The sequence below is a fragment of the Rhinolophus hipposideros genome (genome assembly GCF_964194185.1).
Source record: "Rhinolophus hipposideros genome assembly, chromosome: X".
Taxonomy (NCBI): domain Eukaryota; kingdom Metazoa; phylum Chordata; class Mammalia; order Chiroptera; family Rhinolophidae; genus Rhinolophus; species Rhinolophus hipposideros.
Window position 1 is genome coordinate 10,200,207 of NC_138046.1, and position 27,176 is coordinate 10,227,382.

General features: G+C 49.1%; 1 protein-coding gene across 4 annotated transcripts; it reads left to right on the forward strand.

The window, feature by feature from the left end:
• The first annotated feature begins 285 nt into the window (after nucleotides 1-285).
• Nucleotides 286-27,136, forward strand: IDS (iduronate 2-sulfatase). 4 transcript variants are annotated; one of them, XM_081043296.1, is made up of 10 exons: nucleotides 286-548; nucleotides 2,094-2,152; nucleotides 8,092-8,233; nucleotides 8,912-9,089; nucleotides 11,613-11,701; nucleotides 14,133-14,333; nucleotides 15,920-16,090; nucleotides 17,264-17,390; nucleotides 19,526-19,699; nucleotides 22,289-27,136. In XM_081043296.1, exons 2-10 carry the CDS (start codon nucleotides 2,139-2,141, stop codon nucleotides 22,759-22,761), a joined length of 1,569 nt encoding a protein of 522 aa, XP_080899422.1. In that variant the 5' UTR covers nucleotides 286-548; nucleotides 2,094-2,138; the 3' UTR covers nucleotides 22,762-27,136. The 4 variants fall into 4 exon arrangements, with proteins under 4 accessions (XP_080899422.1, XP_080899423.1, XP_080899421.1 ...); XM_081043297.1 differs by lacking the exon at nucleotides 8,912-9,089 and having other exon boundaries at nucleotides 496-548; nucleotides 8,097-8,233; XM_081043295.1 differs by lacking the exons at nucleotides 286-548; nucleotides 2,094-2,152 and adding an exon at nucleotides 7,318-7,558 and having other exon boundaries at nucleotides 8,097-8,233.
• Nucleotides 27,137-27,176: the final 40 nt, after the last annotated feature.

Sequence of the window (27,176 nt, forward strand, 5' to 3'; positions counted from 1 at the left end):
GCACCGCAACGCACCGGTCGGTGCGCGAGGCAGCACGCCGGTACGCAACGCAGCACACCCGCCGTTACGTGACGCAGCACGCTAATACGAACGCAACCCGCCGGCGTGCAGCGCCTACGCGGGCACCGAGCACTCCCCCTGCAGGCACGCCCGTCGCAGGCACGCCCACAAGAGACACGCCCTCACCTGGCACGCCCACAGCAGACACGCCCACAGCAGACACGCCCACAGCAGACACGCCCATCGCTGGCAAGCAGCCAGGCAGTGACGAGCACACGCACAGACGTACACAAGCTGATGTGCACGCTGGCCACGGTCGCTAGGAGACGCTCTTGGACTCGCCAGACGCTGTGGCGCGCGGGACCACCCGGCCCGGTCCAGGGCTCCGGACTGGCGGCTGGGAGAGTGACAGGACGGGGGAAAAGTAACTGCGGGGCGGGATGGCGAGAGGAAGGTGCGGGGGTGGGGTGAGGCGGGCCATAGACATGCAGGAAGGAGGCAGAGCTCGCGGACCAGTGTCTGGCGGCTGATCTGGGGGAAGGCGCTCGGTGAGTAGCTGGGGATGCTCTGTGAGAAAGCTGGGGGAGGAGGAGCCGCGGGAGGGGGAGGCGGGGCCGTGAGAAAGAGCTTGGGAGGAGCTGTGGGCGGAGCTGTGAGAGGAGGGGGTCGGAGCGCTGGGGAGTAGGAGCTAAGGCGAGAGGAGGCGAAGCTAGGCGAGAGCTGCAGTGGCAGAGCTAGGGTAGGAGCAGTGCAGAGCGGGGCGATAGTTGGGGAGGGAGGATGCAGCTGGGTTTACTGCGGGGGGCACACGGTGGAGCTGCGGGGAAGCTGAGAAGGAGGAGCTGAGCGGGGGTGGAGCCTCGAGGGAGCTTTGGGCCCTGGGAACTCCATGGCAGCTGGGCTAGGGCTGAGCCGTGCCAAGGCCAGGCGGTGCCCTTTAGACTGCGGTGACATGTGGTGCCCAGTCCGCACTGCACCATAAGCCTGACTCGAAGTGGCGGCCCAGTGTCCTCAGTGACCTAAGCCGACCCTAGAATGGACCCCGGGGACAGCGATGTGGAGAGAGGGCAGGACCTCTAGCAGAGTCCCGCACCTCAGGACGGGATGCCCACACCAGTTGTCCTTCCTGCCAGCTCCCCACCACCCCCAGGACTGCGAGCAGATTGCCTCTTTTTTGCAGGCCAGGAGGAAAATCCCCACTGTTTCCTGCTGCCCCTCAGAGCTGACAGGTCCCAAACAAAGGCAGCTTCCCTGTCACAGCTGTTTCCTCTCTTGTACCTCTCAGGTAGGGCGCAACCCTCTCAGTGCCTCCACACTTCGCTCCTCGTGTCCCCTTACCCTCACCTTCCTCGCTTTCACCTGATGACCAAGCCCTGTGTCCCTGCCTCTGAAATGCCCGGTCACCATAAATGCTCCTCTTCCTATCCCTGCTGCTACTCCCTGAGTTCAGGCCACGTGGTCTGAGGCCAGTGCTATTACCGGAGACTCCGCACTGGCTGGGACGCCCCTGTCTTTCCTCCTCCAGAGGGTCCTCCACACGCCTTTGAACTGCACACGGGCCCCATCAAGCCTGGACTGGAAACGCCACCGCGTCCTCTCCTGTTTAAGCCCAAACACCTGGGGGCCTTGGGATGCTCCTTCCAGTGTCCCCCACTCTCTCTCATCGCCCACCACTCTGGGTCACTGTGCTGCAGACCCCCTGCACCCTGGGCGCACACACGTGTGCTACCAGCACACCCCCTTTGGCTCTTGTGGTTGCCCAGGCCTGGAATGCCGCCTCCTCCTGCTCTGGCAAACTCTTGTCCTCTTTCCAGGCACAACTTGAACAATCTCTTCTCTTCCCCACCCCAAAGCATCGGGCACTCTGGTCTCCCAGCTTTGGTAGCACCCTGTACCTTCTCACCCACCTTCCTTCACTGGGTGCTTGTCTCTCAGGGTTGTAACTACTCGCTGCTGAGAATCTGGCCCCCGTGGGGCTCTGAGTTCCTGGAAGGCAAGGCCTGTGTCTTACTGGTTTCTGTAAGCCAGACGTCTGAGACACAGTAGTTGGGTTAGTAAATGTGGAATCAGCAGAGGACTTCTTTCTCTTCCAGTGAGCTGCACCTACTCTCTCCTTGCAGAAGCTCGAGGCAACAGAAATGCTGGCGATGAGGTGAGGGGCAGAGTGCGCCTTCATGGGCTTTGGGCCTCAGGACTGCAGGGGCCTTAGTGACCATCAGGTCCAGCTCCATTCCTGCCTTCCCCCATCCTCAATCCTCGCCCCAAGAATGGTTACCAGCTGCTTTCAAACACCCCAGAACTGCCTCTTAGGGGTTTCAAGTCACGTGGGAGGGTCCCCTGAATGGTGGGCTGTTGGTGTTCCTCCTGAATCCTGTGGACTGAAAAAATAGAAGTGTCCAGTGAGCCAGCGGCATCCACTCCATGGCTGCTAGTGTGGGGCAGCAGTGATGGCATTACAGAAGGACTCTGTTTTCTCACCCTTGTGTATGCGGAGAAACAGGTGACAATCTGCCCGGGGCAGCGGAACAGTAAAGGTGGGGAGTGTGGTGTGATGAGGGGGAAGTCCAAGGAAAGTGGCTACAAGGCCAGTTCCCTTCTGGGTGGGGGACCCAGGAAGTGGCCTGGCCATGTTGCCGGCGGGGGTGGCATGGTATTGGGCTGCCCCTGTCAAAGGGACCAAGTGGCTACTCAGTCTTGAGTTTTAGTACAAATAAGACGTTGGCTCCAAACCCTAAGATGATCTGATTTGTGACCTGTAGGTGACATTCTCTTCACCAGTTGGTTCCCATTCCGTCTCAGGCACATCCTGGCAGGGACAGGCCTTCATTCCCTCCCGCTCTGGTCATCTCCGCAGGCAGGTCAGCCCTGGTCTCCCGGACCCGACCCACTCACGCCTTCCACTGCTTGGCCTTCCTCGGGCCTCCTGGAGCCCCGGCAGCTGTCAGTGGACGCAGGGGCCTTCTTGGGGCCCCTTCTGTTTCCTTGAGCCACTGTGCCTGGGGTGCTGCCCCCTCACTATTACCACAGTCCTGGCCTCCGGGACAGGAAAGAGGGTCCTACTCAAGCTGTTCCCCACAACACAACCCATCCTCTGTTTATGACGTCCTTGCCATTTCTGCCCTTGTTCTTTTTAGGGGACTGTGCCCATGGATGTGGCCTCCTCTTCTGAGCCCCGGGCACCTGCTGAGTGTCGGCCGTCCTTTTTGTCCCCCTGGAAGCAACCGGCAGAACACACTGTCCCCAATTGCCATTGGAGCACCTGCCGTTGCAGGTCCCTGTCCCTCTCCTCCCCACCCTGTGTGCTTCTTTCCCTCTGAGGCCCTGGGCGGGTTGCCGTTTGCTCCTGCCATGGGTGAAGAGTGGCTAACTAAACATATGCCACCCAAACTCCCTTTCAATGAAAGCCTCCTGGTCCCATTTGCTGAGAAGTTACCCCTTCCTTCACGGTTTGCCTCAGCTGTAGATAGCCACCTTGCGCAAGATCAGACTCCTCTCAGGGTAGCCATGTTTAATGACTTATCAAGGTGATATAGAAATATCTGGCCATCTTCACCTAACTAGAGACAACTATGAATGGCTCTTCCTGTTCCAGACTGCCCTGTGAGGTTAGGCCAGGCCTGTATCACAGCTCATTTGTTCCTTCTTTCCAGTCTTGCTCCCTTTCCATCCTTTCCAGTGATATTTGCCCCAAAGGCACCCCCTGATAGACATCCTCCTGCAGACTTAACTGCTTCAGAGGTGCTTTCTGATGAACGTAATTCATAAGAGACAATAAATGCATATGTCTGGTTAATTGACTCAAAGTGGAATTGGAACCAGTCATAATTTCTGTAATTTTCCAGAAGTTTATTTAATATTTGCTTATATATATTTTGTATAGCCGGATTAGAACTGTTTGTTTTAGAGGCCCATATGAAATGTCATGTGGACTCAGATCTCCAAAGCAGTGCCAATCTTGAGACATCGGCGATGTGATTGTATGATGCTCTCAGCGAAAAGATTTAGTGAAAGTAGGCTACTCCCTTATAAACTGCTCCATGCATTGAAATCTACTGTGCGAATACAACTGATATTTAAGAGGGAGTTTCACCTTCTGGTTAGTTAGGGGGCTCAAGTACTTTGAAAAAATATCATCTTTGACATTTCAGTAATGGGGATTGTTGAAGTCTAGAATGTCTCTAGCAGTCGGAGCTGCTTTGTGTTCCATAAATAGGGTGATGTATCCAAAAAAATCAGTCATTAGCTTTCACTTTCACTTCTGAATTATCATCTGCCTCTACTTCTGCATTTGACCATTCAAGCCAATCTGTTGCTCTGCAACTTCAAGTTCAGCTGTGTCTGTGGCTTGCTGGGCTTTGTCAGAAACCTGAAGACATCCCCTTCTCCCTCCATCTTTCCTTTGATTATGTCCATAGCTAGATTGAGGACAAAGAGGCTGTTTTTTTCTCTGCATGATTGTGTAGGCAACACATACCCCAGTGAAGCTCGTGGCTTGGTCTTAATGGGTGTAGTTTCTGTGGAACTGTTCAAACCTGCTCTCATGGACTCTTTTGGTGTCCATGCTTTCATAGGCATAGGAAGCCCATTCTACATCTACTTAAGTGTTGTTAGGGTCATCCTTGGAAGAAATGTGACCTTGGGGTCAAAGTCTATTCATGTTACGAATGAATAATGTTGTTGTGTTAATTTCCAATAGCTGTGCTACAAGTGACCACAAATTCAGCATCTTAAAACAATACACACTAGTTCACAGTTTTGTGGGTGAGAGGGACAGGCACAGCTCAGCTGCATCCTCCGCTCAGGGTCTCCCAAGGCTGCAGTTGAAGTGTTGGTTGGGCTGCAGTCCCTTCTGGCGTTCAGAGTTCTGTCAATCTAACCTGGTTGTTGGCTGAATCCATTTCTTTGTGGTTCTAGGGCCGAATTCTGGACTCCTTAGTGGCTGTTGGCTAGAGGCTGCCCTCAGGTCCTAAAGGCCACCCGCTGTCCCATGCCATATGGCTCTCTCTATGGACACTTACAATATGGCTTTTCAAAGACCAGCAGGAGAATTTGTCTAGTGTTTGCTAGCAAGATGGAATCATATGTCCATCATGATGTAGTCACAGGTGTGATAGCCTGTCCCACCTTCACCATATTCTATTGGTTAGAAGCATAGCTTCCACCACACCCAAAGGGAGGGGATCATACAAGGGCATGACTCATTTGCGGTCACCTCAGGGTGTGTCTGCCACAGCTGTCAGTGAATATCAGCTGTTCACCTTGATTCAAATCTAAACTCTCCCAGAAAGATACAGATGAGACTGCACGTCTGGTCTCTCATATCTGTCATCAGAGTCCCAGCTACTGTTCAGAACTGAGTCTCCACCTGCCCCTTCTTGGTGGTCTCCAACACATCAGCCACATGTCAGAGGTGCTTGAATCAATGTTGGGCTGGGAGAACTGGTCTTCACATCCATTGCTTCTTCTGGGGAAACCCTTCTTTTTGATAAATCAAAAGTTCACCTGTGTGACTGCGATCAGGTTGTGCTGCTGCCCCTCCTCCCCGGAAGTGCACAATCTGTGGGGAGGAGGGCAGGTGAGGACCAGTCTGCCTCCTCCTTCCTCATGTATTCATTCCCCCAACCCTACCCCTGGGCCTGGATAGGAAGGTAGTTCATGCACCAAAGAACCGTGGACATTTAGAGAGGCAGGAAGTGTGTTTGACTTTGGCTTCATTCTCTTCTTTGGTCAACCATGGGGTATACCGAATTATTTTTCCTTAATGGCTTTCTGATAGGGACAAGTATAAAATTAGTTCACAAGACATAGGTGGCACCTATTGCTAGGAGCAAGTATTATAGATGCCAAGGAAAGAGGAAAAAGAGGAAGGACACTTTTCTAAACATCCACTGGAGTCCTTGTTGGCACTGTGCTCACGTTTCTGGAAACTTAAGGACATAATTTTGGGAGGGAAAGGGCAAGACCCTGAGCAGCCACCTATAACCAGGGAAGTGTGAGGATGAGAGAGGGACAGTGAGGGGCCAGCTGAAGCATGGGAGTTTCGGGCCTTGGCTGGGGCTGCCCAGCCCCAGGGGTTGAGTGTGCTCTGGCCTGTGGAGAGCAGGCAGGAGCAGGCCCTTCCCCGGGGGGTGGGGGGGGTGCCAGCCAGGCTCCAGAGTGAGCAGGTGCCCTGCTGCGAAGAAACAGCAAGGCAGGCTAAGCAGCAGTAGCAGCAGGCGATGACCATGCTCTGGCTCCCTCTTGAGGAGGCACAGCTCTCCTGGAGAGACACTTTGCTCCTCGACTTGCTGGCTGTGTGTCCTTGGTCAAGTGAGTCAGCCTCTCTGAGTTGTAATTTCTGGATTTGTGAAATGGGAACGATGGCATGTAGCTTGCAGTGTTGCTGTGAGGAGAAAATTACCATGCTGCCCAGGGCATAGGAAGTCCCAATAACCATACTAATACTCATGCGGAGAAGATCTCCAGTCTGCCTCGCATGTGTTAGGTTATGTTACTGGGAGGGGGGGGTGAGTCAGAGGGGAAACACGGACTGTGATGTCCTTCCCAACCTTCAGGCCCCCACAGACAGTGAAGATCCTTGCCAGGAAGTCATGACCTTGACTGCTCCCATTCCATTACCAGGCAGCCACACCTGGCCTCTGTGGTCCTCTAACACTCTCAAGCACGTGCCACACAATGGCTGTTCCCTCTGCCTGGAGCCCCCTTCCTGCAGACATCCTCTTGGTTTGCTCCTGCGCATCCTTCAGGTTTCTGTTTGAATGTCACTTTACTAGCCACCCCATAGGAAGTGACAACTCCTCCCATGCAGATCTTGCATGCCCACTGCCACTCTGTTTATTTGGTTACATATTGTCTGCAAGCTACCGGAGGGCAGGACTTAAAACTCCTCATGCCGCCAGCAGGGCTTGGTAAGCACATCTGCGGTATTTGTTGAAAGTTAAGAGTATTTGTTGTTAAGAGCATTTGTTGAAAAAAATGCGTAGGAAAGGGGGTTCTTTGAGATGGACCCAGGCGGGTTCTGAAAGGGCCTGATTGAAGGAAAATGGCATTTGGGCTTGTGTGCAAGGGAAAAGTGAGTTTGAGAGAGAAATGAGGGAAGAGGAGGGCATCCAGGTGAAAAGCAAAGCACGACCAAGGCCCAAGAGGCAGGAAACTGTTGGCTAAGGACAGTGGTTGTATCTCAGACCTTTGGAGACACCTGGAAAGACGCCGCGCACTTGCTCTTTAAGGAGGATCAGTTGCACGGGCCTCGCTGGCCACCAGGCCCCGCCCCCGAGGTGCAGTGCGGGGCGGGGCAGAAAGTGGGGGCCTAGGCACGCAGGCGCAATCGTGCTCCAGCGGCGTCCTGGCCTCCCAGCCTCCCTGTCACGCAGCCTGGTGCTGCGGAGGCGGTGGCGGCTGCGGCTGGGCACAGGCTTCGTCGCCGGTCACCATCGTACCCTTAGCTGCCGCACGGAGGCAGAAATGTCGCCTCCGGGTCGGAGTCAGCTCTGGCTAGGCCTGGTCTTGGGCTCTGTCTGCGCCTCGCTAGGGTCTGCGGTGCCATCCAACGCCCAAGGTGAAGCCTGCGCCCTGTCCCAGATTGCAGGCGGGGAGACGGGGCGGGGGCTTCCTCCCTCCCAGGTCCCCTGCATTCTTTCCTGTACATATCCATCCTTTCCTCTCTTGCTCCCTCTCTGATCCTGTTGCTCCTTCCTTCCTTCCCTCCCTCCCACCCACAGTGCTTTTTTCCCCTCTAGCCATACTTCTCCCCTTAAATTCTTCTTTCCTTTCCTCTGTCCTTCCCTCCCCCTCTCTCCTTCACTCTCCCTCGCTCTCCCTTGGTCTCTACCTTGGTCTCTCCCTTGGTCTCTTCCTCTGTCCCTCTCTCTGTCCCTCCCTCGTGCTGGCTTGAGGCCTGCATGGTCAAAGCCTAACCCTGCCACCCAGGACTGGGCCTTCCTCTGATCACCCTCTCCCACCCTCTCTAGCCTGGCTAACTAGGCTGTCAAGGTGCAGGGGACTTCCTTGGGCCTGTCAGTACCCTAGCACCTACCATGGGTGGGGGTTCAGTGTTAATGCAGCTGACCTCACCGAAGCCCCACCCTCCAGTGCAGATGCTCTGAATGTCCTTCTAATCATCGTGGACGACCTGCGCCCCTCCCTGGGCTGTTATGGGGACAAGCTCATAAGGTCCCCAAATATCGACCAACTGGCATCCCGCAGTCTCCTCTTCCAGAATGCCTTTGCCCAGGTATGTCTGGGGCCCTTGAGGTGTGGATGTGTGTGCCTTGTGCACTGAGGGTGGGGTAGGGGTGGGGTCCCCTCAGCTGTTGTTCGATGGCACTGATTGTGCCAGGCGTCTCTCTGTCAGAGGGAAGAATCATGTGGAAAATGGTGTTTGCGATACCCCAGTTCGTCCACTGACAAGGAAGTTTGTGCTTTCAAGGGTGCCCTTCCTCCTCGGATGCAGGGGGTGCCCCAGCCCTCAAGTGCTCAGGATGGTCCTGAGCACCTTTCTTCCCTAGGGAAAGGGTTGTGTAGTGCTGAGAAGGAAGAGGTGCCGCAGAGTGCCACCTGCAGGTCCACAGACTGACCTTGGGCGAGTGCCAGGCAGCTTGCCATGGTGGCACAACTTCCTGAACCCCTCACAGGGCCAGCCCTGGGACCCTTGCCTGCTGTGTGAAACAGTGTCCTGTAGGAGGAGGACACAGTATTCTCCAGGTTTGAGGGGCTGAGTGCTTCCCTCCCTCTCTCCCGGGAGATTTACTTCTCTGAGTAGGAGAGGCCCACATCCCACTGGCTGGCTTTGAGATCCTTATGACTCAGCTGTCCAGCTCTTTGCTGAGGACTCCGGAGGTTGCCTGGTTACATTCAGCTCCCAGCTTGTTTTCCTCTGAGGGCAATTCCCTCTGCTTCTGCTCCCTAACAGCAAGCAGTGTGCGCCCCGAGCCGCGTGTCCTTCCTCACCGGGAGGAGACCCGACACCACACGCCTGTATGACTTCAACTCCTACTGGAGGGCACACGCTGGAAACTTCTCCACCATCCCCCAGTACTTCAAGGAGAATGGCTACGTGACCATGTCGGTTGGAAAAGTCTTTCACCCTGGTACTGCTTGCTGTGCAAGTCTGGGTTCCTTTTCGTTTCTTGCCCGAGTCTGGGGATCTCCTCCTGGGGTTGGGGCTGTCTCCGCAGAGGTGTCTTGGGGCTGAGTGGACACCTCGTGATTCACTGCTGCCTTTTACAAAACATTGCTTCTCAACCTGGCTTCATGTCCTCATCCATAGTGAAAAAAGGTAGAAGTTTTTCTTCCTTTCACATACGCCTCATGGTTCGTTTCGGTTCCTTCAGCTCCTGGGGTGGGACAAAGTGCCCTGGATGGGGAGGTATACCCCAGGGTGTCTGTCAGCAAAGTTTGGCTGCCCAATGAACTGACTCTCCTGAATGCCAAAATGAGAATGCTGAAGCCCAGAGAAACATTAAGACTCTTCTTTCAACTTATGGAAGAATTGCGTGCGTGATTATTTGACAAAACGTTGGCAGAAAAGGAAAGTATAAACTGAATGGAAATCACTTACAATCGCGCCAGCCTTAGGAGAGCTGTATTTTGATGTGCCCCTTTTTCTGGGCTCATCATTTTCCTGATTGCAGATCTGTGCATATAATTTTTAAGTCGTGATTTTCTTTTAAACACAGCGTTTTCCACAGAATTGCAATTCGTGCAAAGTGGGTTTAGTGACAGCACAGTAGTCTAACATTCAGAGGTACTGTGGACTTTAGTCCTCATTGTTTTTAGGTCTGCGCTGTCACACACCTCTGGAATGAACATCCCTGGAGGCAGAGTGAACTGTTGATGGGCGGTGGCCCTAGGAATCTGGGCCCCTGAGTTCCAGTCCCAGCTCTGCCACTTCTTAACTGTGCCGTTGGCCTTGGGCAAATCATTTATCCTCCTTGAGCCTCAGATTCCTTCTGTGGGAAGCTGGAGTCATAGCTGCCTTGATTCCCTCCTGGGGGAGCGTCCCAGTGCAGGACGTTCAGGAGTGTGAAAGTGTGTTGAAATCCCAGGCTCCCTGTGGACTGCAGTGCTTATCACTAGGTTTTCAGTAAGCTTTCCCTTTGCTCACAGCTTCCATCGGCAGGTTCAGTAGCCTTCTTCTGCAACCCAGCCGGCCTGTCCATGTTGAGGGTAACCTAAGGTTGGGTTAAGTCAGGTCCAGTTTTGAAGTTGAATCTGTTGCGCAGGAATCGGGTTGTGCAGCCAAAAACCCACCATCAGGAGAACTTTCTGCAGTCAGAACTCCTATCAGGACACCCCTTGTCTGAGTCCAGCTGGAGGGAAGAGACGAACTGCGGGAGAGGAGGAAGTACAGCAGAGGGGAATCGTGCTTCAGGAAAGGAGGCCAAACAAGGCCTGACAGAGTGACTTGGCCTCCTTCCTCCTGATGGTGAGAAGTTGGGATCAGGTTGTAAGCACTGTGTGTTGACCAGAGGGCAGAAGCTTTGCCTGCAGTCGTTGTGGAAACACATTTTCAACTGGGTCTTTGTTCTCAAGACCTTGTTCTGTCAGGGAAGGACCTGTGAAGGGTGACAGCAGCCATGATTGAGTGAGAGCTAGGTACGTGCCGGTTACTGTCTGGTTGCTCCTTTGAGCGTCCCCTCAACAGCAAGCAAGGTGGGTTTGTATCATCGGCATCATTTCCTGAGGAGATAATTGAGGCTCACGGAAGTCAAGTAGCTTGCCCAAGGTTGCACGGGTCCTAAGGGGCAGCGTCGGGATTTGAAACCAGGTGTGTCAGTCTCCTGTGCTCTCTCAATTGCGCTTACTGTGCTGAAGAGCCCTGCACCCAGTGCCCCTGGATGTTTTATTGTGCTGGTGATGCTTTTGGTCCTGTGGCTCTGCCTCTGCTACCCTCTCTGTTCCTCCAGGCTAATCCTCAGAGGTAGCACTTCCCCTCAGACCCCTCGCAGGCCTGCTGCCCACCCTCAGCAGACCCACATCACCTCTGTGCCCGGGGCCACCCCCCACTTATCATAGCACTTCTACTCCCTAGAGAGCTGACAGTCCTTCCCTCCTTGGTTTTACATGTTCTTATTTTGTCCTCCCAAATAGGCTGTTAAGTGCTCAGCTTAGGGGTGGGTTTCTACTCCATGAATGAGCACTGAACCTGGAGTTCTAAGGCATGGGTTGGAACCCTGGCCCATTCAACTACTATCTGGTTGGCATCAGGCAAGGCACTGACCTGCTCTGAGCCTCGTGGTGGTGCCGATGGTTCAGCTGCCTCCTTCAGAGGGTGGGTGAGAGGCTCCAGCGAGGGCTCTGCATGGCTGTGTTGCTGTAACAGGCTGGCAGATCTCACCCTTTTGCGTTCCTTCCTCAGAGCCTAGCACGAATCATCAGGGCTTTAGGGACTGGGAGGTCAGACGCTTAGTACTCAAATAGGAAGCTAGAGAGTAGGCTTCCATGAGGACTTGTCATCTGACCTAAGCCCCTAATTTCATAGATAAAGAAACTGAGACCCAAAGAGGGAAGATATTACTTCCCCAATTGTTTACAAAGTTTTAACTTTGGGTGGGGCGGGCAATGAAGGACGCTTCACATTTTCCTTAAACACTTTCTTTCCTCCCCTCAAGGAATATCTTCTAATCACAGTGATGATTCTCCATATAGCTGGTCTGTTCCACCTTATCATCCGTCCTCTGAACAGTATGAAAATACCAAGGTAAGGGTGTGAAAGGGGTTCTGTTCCCAAAAAGAACCGCCTTTTCTCTGTCTAGCAATTTAAAGTTAAATATTGTGTGTAGTGTAATGTTGTAGTTCCTTCAAGCTGGTATCCAGTGAGGTTTGTGGGTGTGGTGTGTGATCCTAACTTGACAGAGACGTGTGTTAGGGTCTTTAGCATTAGGTGCAATGAGAGTGGTGGGTTTGTTTTAGAAGCCGGTGGGGTATATGCCTTGTTCTAGAACCTTATGCTCTAGTGTGTAAGACTCATTGAATGCCTCTTTGGTGCTCATTCTGGGTAAAGCTCTCTGTTGAGGGTTGTAGGAGATGCCGAGACACGGAAGGGAGAAGAGAGATCTGTGCTCCAGGAGCCTCGACACAGATTGGGAGAAAGGCATACCGTCCATCTGTCTGTCTCAGGCTGAAATGCATAGGTTCAGGTGCCGAGACCTTTGATAAGGGTTTTAAAGTTTTAGAGCATTATGGAGAAAAGGAAATGTACAAAGACACTTAATGGTGGTTCAACGGACTCTCCAATGTATAGATGAAACTAAAACCCACATTTAAGAAATTCAGAAAAGCAGCTGCAGGATTGTAGCACTGTCCTCTGGAGAATGGTGTGTGTTTGGTGGAGATTGGTGGGATGCAGAGGAGTATTCGAAATTCTTGACAGTGTTGCATTTCAGAATACAGAGAAAGCTAAGGGCTCTGTCCTTTCATTTATGTCTCGAGTATTAACAGCGTGAGACTGGAAGACCCCATCTCAATCCTTCCATTCCCAGAAGCCATCTTGTTCCTTTTTGGTGACCTCACGTAGAACTGCCTGGTCCCTGTCCTGCCCTCCCCACAATTGTCACAGTGGTAGGTCTGACTATACTAAATCCCCCATGAGTGCTGCAGATGGTGTGAGCATAGAGGGAGCAGGTGCTGGGCTCTTCTGCCCCGGGGTAGGGTGGACAAGGCAGCCTGTGGAAAGACGCCCTTCTTTGGAGCAGCAGCTGCCACTGCCCCTGGGTCTTTGTGAGGTAGAATTCGTGGTCATGTTGACTTTGGCCTTGTGGCCAGCATGGCCACTTTGGGAAATGAAGCAGTAGGCTGCATTCTGTGCATGGTGTGGTTGACAATGTGGACTGTCCATGGAAGGTCACCTCAACCAGTTGACTGGAGATATTGTCACTTACAAGCCATAGTCTGTCTTTGAAATTGAAGACCGAATATTTTTCTTTTGTTAAAAATTTTGAGATATAATTCATACACATAAAAATCACCCTTTTTAAAGTGTACAATTCAGTGATTTTTCAAAACATTCAGACTTGTGCAACCACCCCCCAAACCAGTGTAAGACCATCATTACCCCACATTGTAGCCTTGTACCCATCATCGTTCACTCCCCATTTCCTGTCAGCATCCAGCTTGTGGCAACAACTGATCTACTTTCTGTCTCTTTGGATTTATGTATCCTGGACATTTCATATAAATGGAATCATACAGGATATGGCCTTTTGTGTCTGGCTGTTTTGATTAGCATGTTTTTGAGGCTCTTCTATGTTGTAGCGTGTGTCAGAAGTTCCTTACTTTTCATAGCCAAATGGTATTGCGTTGTAAGGTTGAACACATTATATTTACCCATTCACCAGTTGATGGACCTCTGTCTCATTTCCCGTTTTTGACCATATGAATTAAACCGCTATAAACATTCATACACAGGTTTTTGTATGGACTTGAGTTCTCAGTTCTCTTGGGTAGCATTGCTGGGTCAGGTATTTGTGTGGACTTAAGTTTTTATGTATTTTTGGTATATACCCATTGCTGGGTCATATAATAAATCTATGTTTAACTGCATGGGGAACTGCCAGAGTGTTTTACAAAGCAGCCACACCATTTTACATTCCCATCAGCAACGTATGAGGATTCCAGTTTCTCCACATCCTTTGCAACACTTACTTTCCATCTTTAAAAATTATAGCCATCCTATGGTGTACGAGTGGGTATCTCATTGTGGTTTTGATCTGCATTTCCACGATGACTAAAGGTGTTAATCATCTTTATGTGTGCTTATTGGCTGTTTGTATATTGTCTTCGGAGAAATATCTATTTCAGTTCTTTGTCCATTTTTTAATTGGCTCTTTTTTATTGTTGAGTGGGACGCAAATTTTTATTTTTGATCTTTCTTTTACTTGAGATTCTTCTCATTGCTACCTACAGACAGAGGAATAAGAGCAGGGAGCTAAGTACTGGTGGATTTCTGCTCCCTGCCTGGACAAGGAAGAAACACTTCTGTGTTTTAGTTCTACTTCCTGTGTTCCTGTCCCCAGTGACTGATACTTAATGGGCTGCTAATATGAATGTGAAATCCATTGTGCATGTCGCCTTCCTGACCTCTGTTTCTTGCATTTAAAAAGCTGACTTTCTGTTTGTTTTTGTTTTGGAAGACATGTAAGGGGCCAGATGGAGAACTCCATGCCAACCTGCTTTGCCCTGTGGATGTGGAAGAAGTACCCGAGGGTACTTTGCCTGACAAACAGAGCACCGAGGAAGCCATACGATTGTTGGAAAAGATGAAATCATCTGCCAGTCCTTTCTTCCTGGCCGTTGGGTATCACAAGCCTCACATCCCCTTCAGATACCCCAAGGTGAAGAGCTGGCTGAGGGCTGATCCAACGCTGCCGTGACGGCTGCGTCGGGTTTGTTGAAGGAGGGATTTGTATAGTGAAGGTGGCCACATCCTGTCATCCCGGGTCACTAGGGGTGCCTGATGGCTCTGGCGTGCTCACTGGTGTGAAGATGGGATTCAGAGTCAAGGCTAAGAAGTAGACTTGGGACCGAAAATAATCTTGTTGGAAACCTTGTCTTTCTACTTCCCTCCACTGGAGGGTTTTATTTCCTTTTCTTGAACTCAGTGAGCAAATGTTAGGTTGGTTGGTGAGATTATGATAGAGAAGTGAGTCAGAGCTAGCTGCCAAAGCCTGCAACAAGGGATGGTCCTTGTGACACAATTCCAGGGACCGTTTTCAGTAATCGTTCTGTAATCGCTTTTCCTCAGCGCCTGTCAGGTCAGACTCTGACACACAGGGCACTGTATTGCTTGTTGGAACCTCAAATCCTGTACTTGTGTGTATATCGCATAGAGCAAGGACTCTCTTCTTTTGTAAAAATCTTTTTTCAGTTTTTCCCCATTATGATTTCTCCAGGCTTAAGCAGCCCATTCTTTTGACGTGGCCTAGAAAGCCCATCACTTGTGATGAGAGTTGAGAGCAGAAGACCTGCTCTTTGATGCTGCCGGTAGCTTGCTTTGATTGGCCCAAGGGATCTCTCCGTCCTAGCAGGAGCGGTCAGCCCCCTTGATGGAGTGAGGCTCAGTTCTCTTGCCTGTTGTGCAGAAGAGAGTTAACCTGGCAGGCCTGACTGTCATCCTTTGAAAGTCCCGCCTACGAGCTTGGCCCTTGTCTGGGAACTTGGATCTCCGGAGTGTTCCCACCATTCCCAGAACAGAAATGCCAGGCTTGCTGTGCCTAAACTAGTTAAGCAAAACCCTGCCTTCTTGCTTGGAGTCTGGCATTTGGGTATGTGCAGGTGGTGGGTGCCTGGGTGACCAGGCCCAGTCAAACCCTGGGTGCTGAGGCTTTAATGAGCTTCCCTGGTGGTAGCATTTCACCCATGGTGTCCCACAGCTTGTTACTGGGGGCATTAAGCACATCCAGTGTGACTTTGCTGGGACAGGACTTCTGAAGCTGGTGCCTGGTTTCCTCCAGACCTCAGGCGTGGGATGTCTCCCTTTGCTGAATGTGTTTGGTCTCCTTTCTCCTTAATCAATCTCGGTCACGAGCATGACCGTGCACTGCGTCCTGTGAGCTCTTCAAGGGAAGTGCCGAACCTGAGGGTGGTTTGGGGAACTTCTACACCTCCCCACACGTTTTCTAGTTGGAGGGTAGGCGGGGATAGGGATTGGAGAGCATCGGTTTATATGAGGGCAGAGAGCTGTCGCTGCTCGGTTCATAGAAAACAAGTCGCATGGTTCCTTTACCACTGGCATGTTGTGAGAGTGACCTCAGGCCCGACTTCCCGGTGGGGGGAAAGACCTGGGGCTTGTTAATGAGCCACCGTGTAAGTCAACATTGCAGCCTTAGAGAAAAGGCAATGTAAAAACCGAGACAGTCCCAGCCGTGTGCCTTTGCCCAAAGAGTGACAACCGCGTGGCTTTGTGTGCTTTTCCCTCTAGGAGTTTCAGAAGTTGTACCCCTTGGAGAACATCACCCTGGCTCCCGATCCCCAGGTCCCTGCTGGCCTCCCTCCTGTGGCCTACAACCCCTGGATGGACATCAGGCAGCGGGAGGATGTCCAAGCTTTAAATCTCAGTGTGCCCTATGGTCCAATTCCTGTGGACTTTCAGGTACCAAGACTTGTTTGGGGGAGGGGTGGGACACTACTGGCATAGTGTCATTGGTGACACCACCTTCCTCAGGACACACTGCTCCATCCATCATGTCTTACTTAGAACCTTCTGTGTACAGAGCATACTGCAGAGCGCTGGGGCTGGGGGTGCTCCGGTGGCATTTAGGACATGGGAAGTGCTGGGTGGATGCAGAGTCTCCAAGTCAGTGTCTCCACTTTACTAGAGAAGGGGCATGTGTAGATTTGGTGTTTAATCTAGGTGACGGTTCGTTCATCAGTTATAGGGTGATGTTGCTGGTACTTGCACGTCCCCTCTGTGGGGAAGCCTGCACGGGCGCCCACGGTTCTCAGGAGGTGGCTAACTGAGCAGGGTGTTGGTGCAGAGGGAGCTCGGACATCACTGGGTCGTGCCATCCAGCTGCAATGTCTGGTGTCCATTTGCCTTGGTGTGGGCTGGGCTGCCACGGAGTTAGAATCCTCATAGTGACTCATCCACCACCCGCTCCCTGGAGTGTAGTAGACATGCTGACAAAGGCCTTTTCTGGAACATTCCACATGCAGCCCTGCCCTTCTGTGACCACGTGAATACTCCAACAGGAAGTGTCCAGAGGAAGGAAGAGGCCCGTGTTTTCAAAGTGTGCTTCCTGGACTCCTGCATCAGAATCGCCATGATGGCTTGTTAAAAGCGCAGAGTCCTGGCCATATGTGGGCGATGATACATTTCTGTCCATTGAAGGCCCCCAGTCTGTCGTCCTCTGTTACAGCAGCCATAGGGAATGGATACAACTGTGTGGTATCTTTGGTGTGACCCTCAGCAGAGTTTGGAGGGACTAAGGGATCAGTTCCTGTGTGCACGGTCTTCTCCTGGCACCCGTTGGTGTGTGTGAAGGAGACAGAAAGAATCGGCTAAGTGGCTCATCCACCTGCTGTGATCTCAGCCCTATGTGAAAGCTTATCAACTTAAGAAAAGAGTCTTCTGACCTGCAGATTTCAGTGTGACCAAGGGGGGAGAGGATGCAGATGGTAGGGAAACGAATGTCGTGTTTTGGCTGAGAAAGTCATGGCATCAGCAGAGGGGTGGCGTTCGTGCGGGGCATTGAGGGGAACTGTATGTCTGTATGCCACGGAAATTTCAATCACCATAACTCTCATTACTTTTTAAAACTTGCAGCGGAAAATCCGCCAGAGCTACTTTGCCTCTGTTTCGTACCTGGATACGCAGGTTGGCCAACTTCTGAGTGCTCTGGAGACTCTTCAGCTGGCAAACAGCACGATCGTGGTGTTTACCTCAGATCATGGTAAGCATTTGGAAATGCCCCGGTGAGTCACTCAGAGTCTCTGAATTTTTCTGTGAGACGTGCTTTTCTAGATTGCCTTCATCATAGGTGTGTTCTTTTTTGGGAATGAGTGGTGCCCTGGTCTGTGATCTTGGGGTGCTTTTATGACCACCTTGTGATTCCTGGAACCTGTCTCCGTGGGTCAAAGGAGCAAGTTGGATGCTCCTTGCTCCAAGGTGGTGGAGGTAGGTGGGTGAGTAGGGGGAACATTGTAGCCACCTGTTTTTCTTGGTGAACACAGCAGGAACTGTCCATTTGTGTGGGCCCCCTTGTCTAATCTTGAGGGGTGGAGGACGTTTCATTGGTCTTAGGAGGATCCAGAGCAATCCTGGTAGAGCCCAACAAGTTCCTCAGACCTGCCTCCACCCCTCCACCCAAGCCCTGCTGTCTGTCCTCTGCCAGGAGCCTGCGCCTGGGGTTCACAATGCTTACCTCCTCCCCTGCTTTTTCCCAAAATGGAAACCTCTTGTTTAAAAATTATTTTTAACTTGAAAAAAATTGAATTGTGCCAAGAGTAGAGGCTATACAATAGTGTGGTCCCGATCTTTCTGCTCCTCAGATGTAATCTCACAGCCATCTTGCTCATTTCATCCTCCCCACCTCACACCCCCCGAATTGCTTTGAAGCACACCTCAGGGTCTATTTTCTCAGTAGTATCTCTCATAAAATGTGTTTCCTTTGAAGGCTAACCCTACTACCTTTATCATACGTAGAAATAGGAAAACAATTCTTTAATATCATCAAATACGAATCACAACACTGTTAGGTCACCATGTGCTCGTTGTAAAAAGAAGAAAAGCATACGGAGCATATCATAAAGGGCCAGAGAGTCCTGCACTTTTATCTCAGCTGCTCGGGTCAAGTGGGGCTGAGAGATCGGGGGCTGTCGGCCAGCCTTTGGTTGTTCATATGCCGGTGGGTATGTGTTACGTGTGTCCATGTATGTAACATGTAGTCACGGAACAAGGCAGGGTTGATTGTGCTTCGTATGTGTGTAGTTTTGTTCCCTGGCTTGTGTTTTATGATTTAACCACGTCACAGACAGTTTTCCGTGCTATTTCTCACAGACCTAGCTTATACCTTGTAAAGGCCCATAGTCACAGTACCCGTTTATGGAGCTGACGTAATTTTTCGCTCTTTCCATAATGACCTGCCATCCACTTCCGTGCCCACGGTCCTCCTGCACCGCTGACACAGCCCACTGCATCCCATGCAGGCAAGGTCTGCTGGGAAGCTCTCTTTGCCCCGTGGCAGCCGCATGCAAAAGGTCCTTCTGAAAGGGCCCTCCCAGGACTTCCTGCATCCGAACTCCAAAAGCCTTCTGAAAATAACCCAGCTCTTCGTGGCGTGGGTTATTTTGTAACAGGGAAACCTCAGTGTACTATCTGTGTCCTTTATATATTTTGTACCAAAATGAGTGCTCAAACTAAAAGAGATTGGACATTTCCAACTTGGAGCATTCGTGGTATCTGTTGCAAGGGATGCTTGCTATCAGGGTTTAGGGTTATTTTTCGTCAAGGTTAAGGATGTAGAATTAGAAGTTATAATTTTTTGGTCTAGGGTATATGATAAACATTGGACAAGTTCTCCTTGTCTTTTTTAAATGCAAGTGATTGTACCAGTGTTGCACAGCTCATTATTTGGTGGTGCACAGCCAAAAGTGAAAACCTGAGCTTTGAGACTTGAGTCCAGACAGGTAGGCACAGGATGAGGCAGTGATGACACTAGGGCTGTCGGGGTCCCTGCCTCGGTGGGGAGGTGGGTCCATGGGGTGGGAGGACCTGGTCCCTTGGAGCCGAACATGGGTATGTATTGCCAGTTGCTTGTTGAAAGAAGATATTTTACGTCGGGAATTTAACATATTTTTTCTTTTCAAGCTTTCATCATTCGAGATACTGGTAAATGTCTATCTTCAAATAAAGCAATATTCAGGTGGAATCACCCTTTTTGTGGTAATTCTAGAGGAATTTCTTTCTTGTCGGTGATGAGTGTTTGCTTCCTCTGGTTTCTACAATGGGAAATGAAATGGTATCTAACATGAACAAGCTGCGATGTGGTTATTTATTTTCTGTCATTTGGTGCTTTTTCTGAACCAGGCTGGGCTCTAGGCGAACATGGAGAATGGGCTAAATACAGCAATTTTGACGTCACTACTCGCGTGCCCCTGATGTTCTACGTTCCAGGAAGGACGGCCCCGCTTCCAGAGGCAGGCGACAAGCTTTTCCCTTACATCAACCCTTTTGATTCCGTCTCAGCATTGGTGGAGCCAGGTACAAAATATGCTGAAGTGATGTTGCTTGGCAGTAATAGCTCCTTTAGTTTATAGAGAGCACCTTACTGAATCATGGCCTGGGATGGATCCAGTCCACCTTCCTGCCCAGTGTTGGCATTGCTGTACACGTGTCCTGAGTGCTTTCCACGCTCTGGGTCACACAGGAGTGGCAGGGCCAGAGCAGACAAGAGTGGCCCCTGTCCACGAGGAGCTGTAGGAGGCAGGGTTTGGGTCAGGATGGGGGAGACAAAGGAGCAGGAGGCATCCCCAGGATGGGGAGATGTGTCATAGAGGTGACAGATGACAGCAGCCTACTTGGGAGGTCAGAGGAAGGTGGTGCGGACTCGGCTGGAGTTCCCTCCTACCCCCGATGAGCAGAACTCTGTTACCTACTCACTTCAGGCAGGGACTCGCCTTTTTGGGAGGGAGACAGTTGCCATTTGGGCAGCTCATTGGTCTAGTGAACCAGGAGATCTGTACAGTTCTCAGGTGGTTCCTCTTCTGCCTTCCCCAACAGCGAAGGGCACATTGACCTGGCCTTGCAGGTGGCAGTCCTCCCATGCTTTGGAAACAGCATAGCCTTCTCTTCTTTAGGCCAAAGTCCTCAATCCTTCAGCTGTTCCTCTCAAGATCTTGGTAGATCTATGGTTGTCCTGGTCTGTGTCTTCCAAAATGTTCCTGTTTGAAAAAGCACTTTTCCAGAAATGTCCCTTGGACAAGCCAACCTCCCTGCCTCAGGGGGCGACTTGGGTGGGTTTTCTGTGAGTTGTCTCGAGACTTGATAAGCTCAGTGGAGAGAAGAGCTGTGCACTTCAGATGACATTTGCTGTTTTTGGAGTGCTTTTCCTGTGGGCTCTGCTAAAGCAGGGTGTCCCCTTTCTGGACTTCTGCATTTAATCCATGTTTACCATGTACATCCTGTACTTTATATTGATTGCGGTTTAAATTTTTCCTGGTTTTGGGTCATCATCCTGGCCTTTCCGGATCTTTCCAAGTTTGCTTTCTACTGCCCGATTTTATTTTCTGCATGTTTGACATTTGTGTGCTGCATTCCCTGTCTTCTTTCATGTCATTGACAAAAAAGTTAAACAGTTTCAAGGCACGATTATAGCCCTTTTTTTACTTGGAGAAATCTGACAGGTTGACAATTGTTTTTGGAATTGTTGGGACGTGTTCGGTAACTTATAAATTCATATAAGTGCACTGGCCTCCAGTTTATTTCCAAATTTAATCTCTAGCCTGTATCTCTTCCCTGAACTTTGGACTTGGCTTTCCAACCGCCTATGCCAGTCTCACCTCCCAAAGCTGAACTTCTGACCATAATTTTACCTCAGGACGTTCCTTTGACACTCTTCCGCCTGTCAGGAAATGACAAAAGAGTCTGAGACCAACACATCACGGAGGCATCTCGACCTCTGTCTTTCTCTCATATTCTATATGTGGTATGCAGTGTGTCAGCAAGCCTGTCACTCTCCATTCAGAATGTGTCCATATCATTTCTCACCACTTCCCCACCAGCACTGTGTACCAAACAAGCAGCCACCAATTCTTGCTGGGTTTCTGCAACAACGTGCTCACATCTCCTGGCTGTGCCCTCGATCCCCTAGAGTTTTGGTTCCTCCCGGTAGCTAATGTGATCCTGTGAAAACCCGAGTCAAGTCGTGTCACAGCTGCGCTGTGGAGCCTCCCATGCTCTCGTGTCTCACTCTGAGCCAGTGTCGGAGCTAGCTATCTTGTACAATGGCCCACAGTCTGGATTTGTGTGATTGCTTCCTGGTGACACATGAGGTTGTGTGCTCCCCTTGTATCACATCTGGTGTCCTTCCTGGAGGCCTGTGCCATTACGATGAAGCCACGTTCGGTCACCCGGTTAAGGTCACGTCAGCCAGGTCTTGCCGTTGTAAAGGTGTCCTTTTCAGACTTTCTTTACGTTTTAATTTTTATTTGGCTTACAAATCAAACGTGTAGGAGATGAAATTGGGAAGCATGGAGCAAACTCTCAGAGATCCAGAATGGCTAGAATGATGGTCCAAAGCCAAGATACATTGAACATAATCCATATCAAGTACAGGATTTAGACTTTAAGGATGAGCAAGCACAATGAGATATCATTTCACACCCATTGGGGTGGCTGTTATTAAACAACACAGAAAAGAATGATGCTTGTGAGGCTGTGGAGAACTTTGAACCCTCAGACACTGCTGGTGGGAATGTGAAATGGTGCAGCTAAAGTGAAAAAGGGTTCGGTGATTCTCAAAGACTTACGTGTAGAATTCCCATGTATGTGGAACTCAACAGTTCCACTTCTAGGTGTATAACCCATAGAATTGAAACTAGGTATTGAAAGAAAAACGTGTACACAGAGCATTATTCACAGTAGCCAAAAATTCAGAAGCAATCTAAGTGTCCAGTGATAGACAAAGGGATAAACAAAATGTGGTAGATACACGCCACATATTATGCTCAAAATAAACATAAAAGCAAAAAAGACAGCCTGTGGAGACCAGACCAGCTCCTCCACGCATTCTGCCTGCCTAGGGCAGCTTTCGTAATGTAACCCATTCTGCTGGGTTTCTTCCTCCTTCAGGCCAGAAAGCTGTGGACCTCGTGGAACTTGTCTCTCTCTTCCCCACGCTCGCCGGACTTGCGGGCCTGCACATTCCACCTCGCTGTCCCATTCCCTCATTTCAAGTGCAGCTGTGCCGAGAAGGCCAGAGCCTTCTGAAGCATTTTCGATTCCAGGACTCGGAGGAGGACCTGGCTCTCCATGGTAATCCCCGTGAGTCGATTGCCTATAGCCAGTACCCCCGTCCTGCAGATTCTCCTCAGTGGAATTCTGACAAGCCGAGCTTAAAAGACATCAAGGTCATGGGCTATTCCATACGCACGATAGACTATAGGTATACTGTGTGGGTTGGCTTCAATCCCCATGAATTTCTGGCTAACTTTTCTGATGTCCATGCAGGGGAACTCTATTTTGTAGATTCTGACCCTTTGCAAGATCACAACATGTATAATGACACCCAAGGTGGAGACCTTCCCCATTCATTGATACCTTGAGTTGCGCCAACGACTGAGGGCACATATGTAATGTGCTGCCATCCAGCTGGTGAGAGAAGGGGTTAGAGCCAGTCATTTTCTGATTAACCATGATATTGGAAGCAGCCCGAGGGGCACGCAACAGAACATGCATCGATGCTTTGGCCTAAGAATGTGTAACAGACAAATCTTTGATTTGGTCTTTATTAATTTCTAATTGGTAACTGAACTGGGGCTGGGCTGAACCTTTTCTTTCCTTTTTATCTTTGAATGGTCGTATTTTTGAACAGCTTCATTATTGAATGAATAAGTATAGAGTGCACAAACTAAAAGGGTGAAACCTTTAGATATCAAGACCGTAATAACCAAATGTAACACTATTCTCAAGTAATACCTTAATTATTTGTGGAATTTAGTGCACTTCAAAGAGTAAGCATATATCCAACTAGGTTTGATACTGAGTTCCTGGTTCTTCCATTTATAACTTAATAAGATTTCTTATTCAGCCCAGTGTATTAAAATACTATGTCAACATGTAATCCAGGTTTCTCTTTAAAGATGTAAAATTAAATAATAATCCTAGATGCCAAGGCCTTGAATATTTTGTCTTCAGTTTTTGTTTCTAAGATCAAAACATTTCAAAATTCAAAGATGAAATGTAAATGAAGAGAATAATGTGTAATTTCTACTTCAAATCATAAATCATGCTCAGTCAGCTAGTGGCATGAGATATATGGGAAACTCAGTTCAAATTTTTAGAGGTTTCTTGGCCCAAATAGTAATTTGTTAGTAAACAATATGGCCTTTGAACCCAAAGTCCATCTATTGGAAAGGCAATGTTATTTGCAATGGAAAACATTTAGAGACCTAGCTCTATCCATGAATTGAGGCATTCAGAACCTTAGTGGTTTTCTCCTTCTTCAGGGCTGGTTACTTGCTGACATCCATTTATGCAGTAGGCAGGAAATATTCTACTTTTAATTGCCGAGTAAAGACAACATTAATTTTATTAAATTCTAAAGTATTTTGAGGATTGTGAAAACTGTTCAGTAGTATAATATTAGGTCATTTCAAACCCCCCAGAATGTAGTTCTATATTCCCTAAATATGAAAGTAACCAAAAAGGCAGGTGGTCCTGACAAGCTTAGCCTGTCATCTTCAAAAGGATAGAATATGCACAACTCATATTTAGAACATGTTGAAGCTGATCAATCATCAGGAGTTATCAGAAGAGTCAACCGTTTTTCCAATAAACATCTAAGATAGTCGTGTATCAAAGTGAGTATTTTTCAGTCATTCTCTCTTTACAGGTACTTCAGTGTTTAAAGGGAAATATTTGTGAAACAAAATACAGCATAGTAGCATAAGTTACTAAAGGGTATGTATTCCATGGCAACCAAAAGGGCAAGGTATTGATTGCATAAAAAAATTACTTCAATTCAGTGAAATTTCAGAAAGTGTTTTCTGTATTCACTAATTAGCCTACAATAGAGGTATATATAGTAACACAAGTATCTTCTAAGTGATGAACTGACTTAATGTTCTGGCAACAACAGTTTCTACTTGTGGTGTGAAGGCCCTACTCATCTCTCTGGATCCTGAAGCTTATGTCTCTTGTGGAAACCTCAACTTTATGTGTGGTTCCCTTTAGCCTTTTCTTTCTCCTCCTTTATCCTTTTGTGGCTCTTATCACTTCCACAAGGATTTTTACAATCCTGCCTGTAAATTCCTCCCGACATATTTTTAGTATATTTAGCTTAATATCCTACTCCACAGTTACAGTAAGTTTTAACACGGGGTTTTATTTCGCATTCACTCATTGCTCCTGTTGGCTATAGTACGCACATGTGATCATTTTTCTGCGCTTTATTTCTTGAAGCACAGTTTCAGTATCACAAATCTTCAAATTCTGGTCTTGCTGAAGTTGTAAGCTGAACTCTGCTGGGAGACAGTCAAGCAACATGCACGCAGGTTGTGCAGCTGCCATTTTGGCAGCAATTCGCCTGCGTGACCAAATCCGCATCCAGCTTTGCATCTGCCTGGGGTGCTTTTGCATGTGGATCTGTCTCTACTGGAAGTGCTTCTAGCTTATCTGTTCTACCCAAGGGTGTAGCCTCAGAATGCTTCTGCTCTCCTATGGTTGTAATTTTTCTTGGCTTCCCTTTACAAATCTATCATTTTAGAAGTGAAGACGGCTGCATTTCAAGTTCCGCAGTGGGCTCTTGCAATCATCGTATGAGTTACGGTTGCTTTTTGCATTTCTGACACTGAACCCAATTTAGAGCCACTTTTGTTGCCTTTTGCATGTCTCCAATACACATTGGGATGAGCAGCCACTTTGTGGTTTTCAGATATCACAGCTGCTCATGTTCCTTATCTTGACTTGACCAAGAAAAACCACACATGTGTTGCTTTTCATAACCTTTCTCCTTTCCTATCGAGCTGGACATCTATTATTAATGGTTCTCCAGTCTCTTGATTTGTAGAAAACCCCATTTGACTCCAGCAGTTCTTTCGTATAGCTCATTTGAAACGTGACCCCAGACATTTTGAATGGCCCTAATTCCGTTCTCACAAACATGAGGGTGTGTCAGAACCACCTGAAGCGCTTGTCAACTCCAGCATGCTGGGTCCTGCCTAACAGAGGATCTGATTCAGTGCATCTGAGATGGGGCCTGAGAATTTGCATTTCTTCCACATCACGCTGCTGCTCTAAAGACCCCACTTTGAGAACAACTTCCCCTTCATGTGTGCTGTCCAGGAGACACTAGGTACATGTGTCTATTTAACTTTACATTAGTTGAGATGAAATCAACATTTCAAAAGCAGAATCCCAGTTGCACTTGCCATATTTCAGTGCTCAACAACCACATGTGGTTAGTGGCTTCCATATTGGACGCACAGATCTAGAAGCTTTCTGTCGTGGCAGAAAGTTGAATGGAGCTGCCCTAGGTTCACTCTGAATTTGAGCTGGATCCACATGGCTGTTGGCAAGTTCCACCTGTGGGCTGATTCTCTACCCTGTGTTTGCCTACAGAGACGTGTCTGGAGGTGAGTGAAGTGTACGGTGAGTTTGTCTGGAGGTGAGTTTGGCGTAAGGCTAGCATAGGGAGTTCACTCTGGCAATCAGCCTCTTCATCTCCACTCCCATGGCCATGGCCCCAGCCTTTCCAAGTAGTTTACCCACCCCTCCTCTTTCCTCCCTGGTCCCTCAAAAATCCATGTGTCTTCCTGATATCCCTCTCTGGTCCTACCCCTTGAGAACACCAATAGTGCCTACGACTAGGTCTACACAGACCTTCACTGAGAAATCAGCGTCTTCCCTGACTCCACGAAGCCCCTTTCCTCGGTTGACCAGTTTCCATACTGGTCCCAAACTCTCCTTTGCCAATCCCTACCTGCCCGTCTACCCCTAGGTTGTCCCCTCTTCCCTCACCATGCTTTCATGGCCATTCTTCACAGCCTGCTCCCGTGGTCCCACCTCAAGGAGGCTGAGGGTTTGTGACTCTCTAGATGGCATCATGGGATGAAATGAACATTGCTCAATAATCTTGTGGTCCCCTTACTTGAGACAAGGCATGGTTTTCTGGTCACAAAATGGTGTTAACTGTAGAAAAATTGGGAAACAGAAATGTCGTTAAAGAAGACGCAGCAGTGTTTTACCCCAAGATAGTTGCTTGATGTCTAGTGTGGGGGGTGTGAGTTTTTAATGCTGTTGTGATCATACTTTATGCTTTCTCATGCAATTTTATATTCTTGTTTTTTCACTAAGTATTACATGTGGTTATTGCAGATTTTTGCAAAGGTACTTTATACTGTAGCAATGTTTTATTGTGTTGTGTTTATCGTAATTTACATAATCTTCTTTCAATTATTGGGAATTTACGTGTTTTCCAAACTTTCAGTATTGTAAATAATGCTGTGATGAACAACTTTGTGAATAAAATGTTTTTATGTACTTCAAAATATTCCCTTAGGTTAGTATTTTAGTGCTTGATGGTCGAAAGCTTCTGTTTTGCTCCTCTCCTCACTCTGCTGTTGCCTTAGGGTAATAACACTGAAGCTAAAGCAAAGAAGCACACAAATTAAAAACTATAACACCAAAAAAACAAACCAAACAAAACACTGCACCCCTAACGATAAGAAGTGAAAGTGGTAGCCTGTTTAACCTTCTAATTCTTTGCTGATGGGTGACCTTGATCATGTTCTGTCAGTACGATTGTTGGGCATCTGTATTTCGAGTGTGTGAATTGCCTTTGAATTTTAGTATTGGGTTTCACTTTTTAAGTAATCAAACAAATCGCTCTTTTCCTACGTGATTTTTCCCCTGTCTGTTTCTGTTAAACATGGAGACCCCTTCCAATCAGAAGATTGAATAAATTTTCCTTTTCCTTTGCTTTTTGTTGTTTGGTTTTTATACTGATTTATGCTGTGTC

Bases quoted from the DNA above. Each gene is read 5' to 3' on its own strand.
- IDS (XM_081043295.1), top strand. From the start codon at position 7,465: ATGTCGCCTCCGGGTCGGAGTCAGCTCTGGCTAGGCCTGGTCTTGGGC. The intron at 7,559-8,096 runs GTGAAGCCTGCG...CCTCCAGTGCAG, and splicing joins GGTGCCATCCAACGCCCAAG to ATGCTCTGAATGTCCTTCTA. The intron at 9,090-11,612 runs GTACTGCTTGCT...CCTCCCCTCAAG, and splicing joins TGGAAAAGTCTTTCACCCTG to GAATATCTTCTAATCACAGT.